At 42.5% G+C, this 9,587-nt stretch overlaps 1 protein-coding gene across 1 annotated transcript; it reads left to right on the top strand.

Annotated features, from left to right (window-relative positions):
* The first annotated feature begins 3,691 nt into the window (after positions 1 to 3,691).
* On the top strand, positions 3,692 to 6,209 carry tor2a (torsin family 2, member A). The gene is made up of 5 exons (XM_076078908.1): positions 3,692 to 3,875; positions 4,673 to 4,938; positions 5,063 to 5,238; positions 5,478 to 5,605; positions 5,916 to 6,209. Exons 1-5 carry the CDS (start codon positions 3,755 to 3,757, stop codon positions 6,158 to 6,160), a joined length of 936 nt encoding a protein of 311 aa, XP_075935023.1. The 5' UTR covers positions 3,692 to 3,754; the 3' UTR covers positions 6,161 to 6,209.
* Positions 6,210 to 9,587: the final 3,378 nt, after the last annotated feature.

The following is a 9,587-nucleotide window of genomic DNA, read 5'->3' as shown; positions in this document are numbered from 1 at the left end:
CCAATAACAGAATAACGTTGTATCCACATTTCCAATGTGTTAATCATTAAGATGTTCTAATTGTAATATTTAATGTAATGTGGGAGGAGAGTACTGATGCTGTAATCAGTGCTGAGGTCAGTTCAGAACTTTAGTTTTTTTTTTGTCTTCCTGTTTCCTTCAAAGTTAAACCCGTACAGTCTGTCACATGATCACACGTTCTCTCTTCATCGCTTTGGGAATTTAAAGTGTTTGAACTGAACACGAGTACAGCAACACGGGTACTTTTACCTTACAGTACATAGTGTTAATGTCTAATATTTATCTGAAATGTAAATAAACATGTTTACCTCACTGTCAAGCCGGTTTATTGGATAAAACTTTCATCTGTCAGTTACATAGCGGAGGCTTATTTCTCGGTTTAAAACCGATTCATCCTCACAACTTTTTAGGAACATCACGGCAACACAAAGACTGCACACCTGTTCTCTCTTAATGAAACCTACATCTGTCTGAAGTGTTTCATCCCCTCTAATGTGGTGCATCATGAATGGATGAATAAATAAGTAAATAAGTAAATAAACATTTAAATAAATGAAGAATAAATAAATAAAAGCATGCAAAGTTCTTTCAGTTCAGTGTTTACCATCTGGCCACTTTTTCTATAAATACTTTTTATTTTAAATAACAAGTCATTACAAATATAAATGTCTAAACGTTTATTTTTTGTTGAATTAATTACTAATAATACGTTTCTATGCTATTACAAAAAGGTTTATATTATATTATTTTCTACCATGTTTTGTAATTATGTTCAGTATAATTACATAAATTATAATTTGAATATTTTTCTACTGAAATACTCTATATAAATGCAGCGGCGGCTGGTCAATAGAGGGCGCTAGGGCGCCGCCCCACCTTGAGCCACAACAAATAAAATAAAATAAATAATAATAATAATAAACTATACAAATTGTCAATATTTGTGTTTTTGAAATATGGAATCACCAGTAATATGTGTAAAATATGATATCTGAGGTAAATATATGCTTTTCCTGCTCGTCCTCTCCGCGTGCACGTCTCAGCAGCTCTGGGGCGCTGGAGAAACTGCCCAAAAGAGGCGGGGCTATGAAGCAGTTTAGCCAATTGCTGATTAAAGATATAAATGTGTGACATACAATTTAGCCAATCAGCGTCCTCAAATAGATTCAGCTTGGGGTAGAATCGATTCTGCCCCAAGCAGGGGGTTTAGTCTCTTTAATTGTTTCCATAATAACGTTATTGAGGGAAACATCAGATCATGAAAACACAAATCTTTCTAATAAATGTAGAAAGTTGTTTGTGGTCCTTTTGTTGTTCAGACTACAATGAACATTTATTTAAACCAGATGTTGAATCATAAACGAATCAAATATGAAGCTTGAGTTTAATCTGTGATCCGTCTTCACTGTTTACATGTTGAACAAAATCTCATCAGTCCGATCGGCTGCAGCGTCCAATCACATGACTGATGAACAATGAGGGGGCGTGTCGGCCGTTAAAACACTTCCTGGAAGTCTGTTCACGTGGGTCCTGCTCATGGCTCCTCAGAGACCCCTCCTCTCTCCTCCCTCCTCGATCCTCGATCCTCAGAGCAGAAATAAGAGGTTTGGGACGGCTGTCAATATGGCGGCACAGAACAACTTCCGGTTCGAGCAAGGAAATGATCCTCACTTGAACCGGAAGTTGTTGAGGAGCGAGGAAATGAGGAAATGACAATTTATTTATGGCCAAATCCCAATGTCCCCCCTAAACCCTCAAGGACTTACTGACGTCACCTGGTAAGTGGTTGAGTGTGAGAGGCTGTGAGGGCTTGAGATGGTGTAAATATGAACGGGACAGCACTTTGCTGCAACATATCATGTTACCATGACAACAACAAAAGATATGATGTATAATTGTGTGTATTTATTTTATACTTTGTACTCCCTGATATTAAAGTCTTCAGGCTCTTTCCTCACTAGATGAGAGGTAACTTCATATCATCTATTTACTCGTTTTGTCAAAACTGCTTCAATGACAAAATCAAATATTTGATGAATAAATAAATAAATATCTTCTGATTTCATGTTTATTTTCTGTTCCATTTTTAACCCTTAATGTTTCTGAGTAAATGTATTATGACTCTGAACACACAGCCGTCCTCTTTGTTTACTTTTTTTTTTACGTCTCCATGCGTCCACTGGTTACCCCGTGTTTAACGTCACATTGCAATGATTTGTGGGTAATTCCCTTAGGCCAAGTCAGCATACCATGCTGACTTACGGAAAGGGTTCATAAAGGGCTCAAAATGTCTGCCAGAGAGCCTCAAACACTTGATGATTTGACAGTGGGACATCCCTAAACCCTCACGGACTTCGCGGGAGCGCGCCTCAAAGTCCGTGAGTCCGCGGCATTCAATGCATCTTGGGATATGGTGGGCCGCGAAGGATCCATCAGATGTGTCCTCCGAATCTGGGGGCAGAAGGCTGCATTCGAAGGAGTCTTCAACAAAAATGCGAAATGGGACAGCCTCGTCGCAGCGCTGTGACGCAACCGGTCTACGAATGCAGCCTCCGAAGGATGGAGACCCTGAATTGAGACACAGCTTGTGATTGGGCCTATTTGTCATTTCCTCGATTTCCGGTTGAACCGGTTTCAACTTCCGGAACCAGAAGTTGGAAATGACAAATAAGAAACTTGGGATGTACCCCAAGACCCGTTTGAGAGGAGAACTTTGAGGAGAAACTTCAGGCCAAAGAGCTGATATCAGATCAGCCTGACCTCACAGTCAGACAGCAGACTAGCAGCAAAGGGAAGCAGCACATGAAGCTTCTCCACTAGCTGAACACCAGACAGGTTTGGTTAGCTGGATGACGTCATGCTAATAACTTATTTCGCTTTTTAAAACAACGGGGACAGATCCAGCACGGACAGTTAGGGAGTGAGGGACATGAAGCACCTGCTGAGATTATTATTATATGATATATATTATTATATTATACTGAATATTATTATATGATATATATATTATTATATTATACTGAATATTATTATATGATATATATATTATTATATTATACTGAATATTATTATATGATATATATATTATTATATTATACTGAATATTATTATATGATATATATATTATTATATTATACTGAATATTATTATATGATATATATATTATTATATTATACTGAATATTATTATATGATATATATTATTATATTATACTGAATATTATTATATGATATATATTATTATATTATACTGAATATTATTATATGATATATATATTATTATATTACACTGAGACTAAAATAAGATGTCCTGACGTGTTTGTCAAAGTGTTATTTTCTGCTTTTTTCATGTTGGAATAAATGTTAAATATTTAACTGCAAAGTAGTAATGTGTGTTTGATACCGTAATGTTTTTGCATTACATCTGGGATGTTTGCTGACATTGATTGGATGAGGCACAGCTCTACCTAGAACATGTTCCACCTGCTCCAGTGTATAAATGTGACTTTTATTTTCCAGATGTTTACCGCTTTGCTTTCTGGACTGTGATCTTCCAACGTGTCCCTACGAAATAACGCCCCCATGCCAGATGCTTTCTGGGAAATGTAGTGATCTCTGTCACTTCGTTACGTGTTTGTGGACGGACTTCCGCGAAGGAGAGAAACTACAAACTGACCGGTCGCCGTTGCGGAGAAGGTTCCTCCGGGTTTTCTCTCTGCCAGCGGACAGCCAAAATGTTGGCCATCCTGTCTGTGCTGTTTTTATACCTTTGTAGTCCGGTCTGTGGCGTTTTTCAGAAACTTTACTGCACCATATCAGACAGCTGCGACTGCGACTTTAAGCCGAATATCAAAGGTAAGACGAGATGTGTAGCTAACGTCAGTTTGCTGCTTCTAGCTAGCCAGCTAGCTAGGTTAAAACAACAGCCAAGGTATCGCAATGTGTTTGTTCAGTGACTTCAACATGTGTGATGTTGTTTTGTTTCACTGAATAAAGCTGACTGACGTGTTAGTGCACAGCGTTCACGGAGAGTTAGTTAATGCTGTTATTGTAATCACTGCTTTGCTAGTTAGCTGTTATGCTAGCTAGCAAAACACAGAGTCTTCTGTGCTGTTAGCTAAACACTGAAGATAGAAGCTTGGGACAAGTCTTCATTTAACAAGTTACAAGCTCTAAACGATGGAGACAACTAACTACAAATGTGAGGTACTTTACTTGATTGTTTCTATTTTCTGCTACTTTTTACTTGTACTCAACTACATCTCAGAAGTAACTATTCTACTTTTTACTGTACTACATCTCAGAGGTACATATTGTACTCTTTACTGTACTACATCTCAGAGGTACATATTGTACTCTTTACTGTACTACATCTCAGGTACATATTGTACTCTTTACTGTACTATATCTCAGAGGTACATATTGTAGTTTTTACTCCACTACCACTTAATTTGGACCTAAAAGCAAGTTCCTCAGCCAAACAACGTCTACATGCTGGGATAGTATTGTTGGTTTCCTGTGCAAAGGGGACTTTAATAAGTTCCACTTCCTGGACTATTTTGGTGTAAACCGTTTTAAGCAGTCAGCCATGTAGCTGTTGAGGATGGCTGGTAACGTCAACTTCTCCGCTGTCCTTATATCTTGACAACCAGACCTGGAGTGGGACCTCTACAAGAATGTGTACGGCCAACATCTGGCCCAGGACATTGTGTCAGAGGAGGTGGCGAGGTTCCTTCAGAATAAAAGCCCCGAGCGGCCCCTGGTGCTGTCCTTCCACGGCTCCTCTGGGACGGGGAAGACGCTGGTCAGCTCCATGCTGGGGAACCACCTGTACGGCTCGGCGATGAGCAGCCCGTACGTCCACCAGTTTGTTCCCACGCTGCATTTCCCCTTACCGGACCGGGTCCAGGAGTACAGGGTGAGTCAGGGGCCAATAATCCAGTTTTAAAGATTAAACGTGAGACGCAGGATTTGGTGGGTGGAATAGAAACGTGCTTATTGTTTGCAGCCCTCTGAGTTTTCCCTCCTTTGTTTTCTTCCAGGAGGAGTTGAAGAGTTGGGTGCAGGGGAACCTGACGGAGTGCGCTCGCTCCGTCTTCCTGTTTGACGAGATGGAGAAGATGCCTCCGGGTCTCATCGACGTCCTGGAGCCCTTCCTGGGTCCCTCCCACGTCGTGTTTCGCACCAACTACCGCAAAGCCATCTACGTCTTCATCAGGTACACACACACACTATCGATAAGAGTACTAGTATCGATAAGAGTACTAGTATCGATAACATCCTAACGATACTACAAAGCACATGAACAACGTGTTGAATGAAAACACAAATAAGTAAATCTAATATTCATGATTTCTGGTCGATAGACGACAGAAATGAAGAAGAGTTTAGTGGGTCATGTTGGTGTGTGTGTGCGTGTGCGTGTGTGTGTGTGTGTGTGTGTGTGTGTTGGTGCAGCACCTCAGGAGAGGAGGTGATCCACAGAAAGGCTCTGGAGAGCCGGCAGGCCGGACGGGATCGAGAGGAGATCACAGCGGAGGACTTCCAGGAAGCCATCGCACGGACGGTTTACAACAGCACAGCGAGTGAGTGTTCAACGGTACACGTTGGTCTCCACACTTTATGCTTTCTAGTTTTAAATTAATGAAATAGATACAAAATGGGATAGTACCAGTTGACAGTGGTAAAAACTATAACTAAATATAAAACAAATAGTATCTTTTGGACTTTTGGTGTAATATTCACAGTTTTGTGTTTCTGGACTGAGGATTGAGTCTCAGGATGATATAATATTTCATATTTTGGAGATGCAGCGGTGCAGGATAACAAACAAACGGCCTCTTAGTTGCATCACTGTGGGATGAAGGAGACTGAAGGTAGTTTCTCTCTCTCCAGGCGGTTTCTTCCAGTCCTCCATCCTCCGTCAGAAGCTCATCACGCGCTTTGTTCCCTTCCTGCCGCTGAGCCGGCGTCACGTGGAGCGCTGCGTCCGCTCGCAGCTCTGCCAGCGGGGCAGCTGCGGCCGTGGCGACGTGGTGGAGGCGGTGGCCGGAGACATGACCTACGCCCCCGTGCAGGGACACTACTTCTCCACCACCGGCTGCAAGGCCGTCCCCGCCAAAATAAATCTCTTCCTGTGAGCCGAGGAGGAGAACTTGTTTTTAAAAGACTGAAAGAGAGAGGGGGGAGGGAGGGTAGGGGGGGGGGGACTCCCTCTGGAGGTAAGTCAGTGAGGAGGAAACGGATCTAAAATCAGTTTCAGAGCAGCAGCCAACTTCACTCAGGGGGAATTGAACTCGCAGCTTTTGTGCCGTCAATGCAGAGGGTCCCTGAAGGCATCGCCGGTACCGAGTCTGAAGCAGGAGTCATGTGACGCTCTACCTCAACTCCTCCTTTCCTCCATGAACTCTACAGTTAGTACTTTCATATGTCAGCTGCCATCAGTTTATTTATTCAGTATTTATTGATCTCGCCCCTCGACACCTCGTCACACTGGTCCGGTCCCAGTTCACCCACAGGTGGAGCTGCAGATTTCAGTTTGGGAGTTTGACTATAAAAGGGATTGAAACTTTGAATACGTCTGAATGTTTCCATTTGTGACGGGAGAAATCATACATATCCTTAAATACGAACCCAATCATTAAAATATCAGCTTCACTCAGCGTCCTCTAAAGTATCAGCACAACATGTGTTGTACTAAAACTACATGTATTTAAAGAAGTACAACGTGCATAACTATTTATCTTCTGGATTTGACTTGAAAGTAGTTTTTCTGCTGCTCTGCACTTCGCCCGCTGTGCCACCAGGGGGCAGTGACGACTTCCTTTAGCCAATGAGAGGACGAGGTGAAGCAGAGTTCACCTGCAGCTCCGTGCATTTCTATTCAGACGAGCTCTGTTAAACAATGTATTTAGTGTCTTTAATGTAGAATGTATTGTAAAGATGAGTCCTGTGTGTGTCGGCACAGAGAAAAGTGCACTTTACTCCTTCTGTGGAGGATAAACGGACCTGCTGCACTAGAGTCTCACTCTGCCTTTGTTAAGGTTGTGTTGAGTCCAAATGAACGCTTTTAATTCTGAAATATTGCCACGAGTTTGAATTGTTTACAACTCACTGATGATTATAAGGATGTGATGTGTGCGTGAAGAGCTGCAGCAGCAAGTCAGACAATTAAAATGCAATGAAAATCAAACTTAATATAATTTACAGGTGCAGTACGAGAGAAGAAGTCTGTAGCTTCACTGTGCAGTCAGTGCCGTCAAAAGAGAAGATTTATCAACTATTGCATTTGTTTTCCCTTTTTCCATCCAGCTATTGTTTTCAGTTGTTATATTTTCTATTGTTTGTTTTATTTTTTATCATATATCAGAGACTTAAACGTTGTACATAAAGAAGACTGTAAACTCCCACCAGACTCCGTGCTGATATGGTTGTTGGCAGTGAGCGTATCACTCTCAGGAGTATTTATAGAATTGTTCTGCCGTAGTTATATGAACCACTACGTTTCCAGGTTGCAGCCGCTGAAGTGCCTGAATGTCTGCTACTACAGTGTGATGACAAAATAAAATGTAAATGCTCAACAACACTGTTGTTCTGTTGAGACAAAATGTCCATTAAATACAATACAACATGATTCCAGTGATTGATTGACTTCGCTTCATTGAAATGATCATTTTAAAGTAGTCTGATAGATTTTCATCATTGTTTGTTTCTGCTCACAGTAGATATTTACACAGCTAACAGACATATTTAGCATCATGAACGAATTAAGCAGTAGTTGCAGTTGAGTTTGTTGCTTCGACAAAAAGATATAAAAAAAGTTTTGTTTGAAAACCAAGATGGCGACTGTCCAAAAACCAAGATGGCGACGGCCAAAAACCAAGATGGCGACTGTCCAAAAACCAAGATGGCGACGGCCAAAAACCAAGATGGCGACTGTCCAAAAACCAAGATGGCGACGGCCAAAAAAACAAGATGGCGATGACCAAAATGTCAAACTCAAGGTTTCAAAACTTCAGTCCACAAACCAATGGGTGACATCACGGTGACTACATCCTCTTATATTCAGTCTATGAGTCATATTTTAGGTCGAACATCTGAGCACACTTTGTCATCAGTTTCCATCATTTCAAAGCTTTATCACCGACCTGATGTTTGGTATGTTTTCAGGTCTTAAAAGCGACTGATGCCTGAGAGCTGGTGTAGTATCGTCTCCTGTTGTTCCTCTCCAGCTGTCACTGATGGAGGACGAGTGGAGCTGCTGTTTGTCAGCTCTGAACAGGAAGCAGAGGAGGAGATGTGATCTCTGTGACAGACACACAGCTTCACTATCTCCTTCAGCAGGAAATTGATCAATGAACAGGTGTCGGAGGTCTTTAGTATTCTGTGTGTGTGTGTGTGTGTGTGTGTGTGTGTGCGCGTGTGTGTCCACGGAGCTTGTGGGGGCATTGTGGTTTGTGAGGACATTTCAGGTGGACTACACAGAAGAAAAAGTATTTTAGCGTTATTCCATAGTGGTGTTCATCTGGTGGTGATGACTCCAAAATATATATATACGTCTTGGTTTGACTGTTATTCTCACAGTGAAATGTTTTTCATGCAAGATTCAAATTATATCTTTACAGAACTTCACGTACAATCTCACTGGATTGTAAAATGCTGATCACATAACAGCAGCTTCAGTCTGTTTCCCATCATCCTCTGTCTCTCTCGTCATGCTCCGTCACCTCTTTGCTCCTCTTCTAAACACTTTAAAGTTAAAAGTTGTGTTGCTCAACATCAAACCTGTTTGATCCGCGACAGTAAAAACGGCCAAAACTTCACCAGCAGCTGCTCGACTCTGAACTCGTCGACTCGCTACCTGCTGGAAGGTGACGTCCTCCGACCGCATCCCGTCTCCTCCCCAATATATGCCACATCTCTCCACGATCCTGCCCCGTGATGACTTCATTACCCCCCCCCCCCCCAACCCCCCCACCCACCACACAGGCGGTGTGAGGAAGAGGAGGGATTCGAAGGTCAGCTTAGAGGCCTCTTCACCCCAGCTGCTTGTATCGCCGTCTCCATCCTCCTGGACAATGAGACACACACACACACATAATAATAATGCCAGGATGACCACCACACACACACACACACACACACACACACACACACACACACACACACACACATAATAATAATGCCAGGATGACAACCACACACACACCCCTCTTATGACCTCTGAGCTTGTTTTCACACGCTCCCTGCAGCGGAACAGCTGTAGCAGCTTCTCTTCTCTGCTATTGGACGGAAATAAGAGAGGACGGTAAAGGGAGGACAGAAGAAGAAGACACTTTATTTCTCTTATTTCACTTCCGTCTTCCTTTTTCTCCCCCTTTACTTCCACCCCCCATCCTCTCTTTCCGTCCCTCCGCTCCCTCATCCCAAATCGGGGGTAAAAAGCCACTTTCACCTCCTATACCTCCTCACCCCCCCTTCCAGCCCTCGCTTCTTTCCTCCCCTCCAACAGGGGGGTAACGGGGGGGCAACAATGGGACGCTGCTCCACCCCTCCTTCCCCATCCCA

This window comes from Anarhichas minor, unplaced genomic scaffold (genome assembly GCF_050575085.1).
Source record: "Anarhichas minor isolate MPS153535 unplaced genomic scaffold, ASM5057508v1 ptg000068l, whole genome shotgun sequence".
In the NCBI taxonomy this organism is placed as follows: Eukaryota; Metazoa; Chordata; class Actinopteri; order Perciformes; family Anarhichadidae; genus Anarhichas; species Anarhichas minor.
The sequence above is the reverse complement of the archived record's forward strand: the minus strand, read 5'-3'. Positions and strand labels throughout refer to the sequence as shown.

Coding starts and splice junctions, on each gene's coding strand:
- tor2a (XM_076078908.1), top strand. CDS start 3,755: ATGTTGGCCATCCTGTCTGTGCTGTTTTTATACCTTTGTAGTCCGGTC. Junction 4,939..5,062: donor ACCGGGTCCAGGAGTACAGG/GTGAGTCAGGGG, acceptor GTTTTCTTCCAG/GAGGAGTTGAAGAGTTGGGT. Junction 5,239..5,477: donor GCCATCTACGTCTTCATCAG/GTACACACACAC, acceptor GTGTTGGTGCAG/CACCTCAGGAGAGGAGGTGA.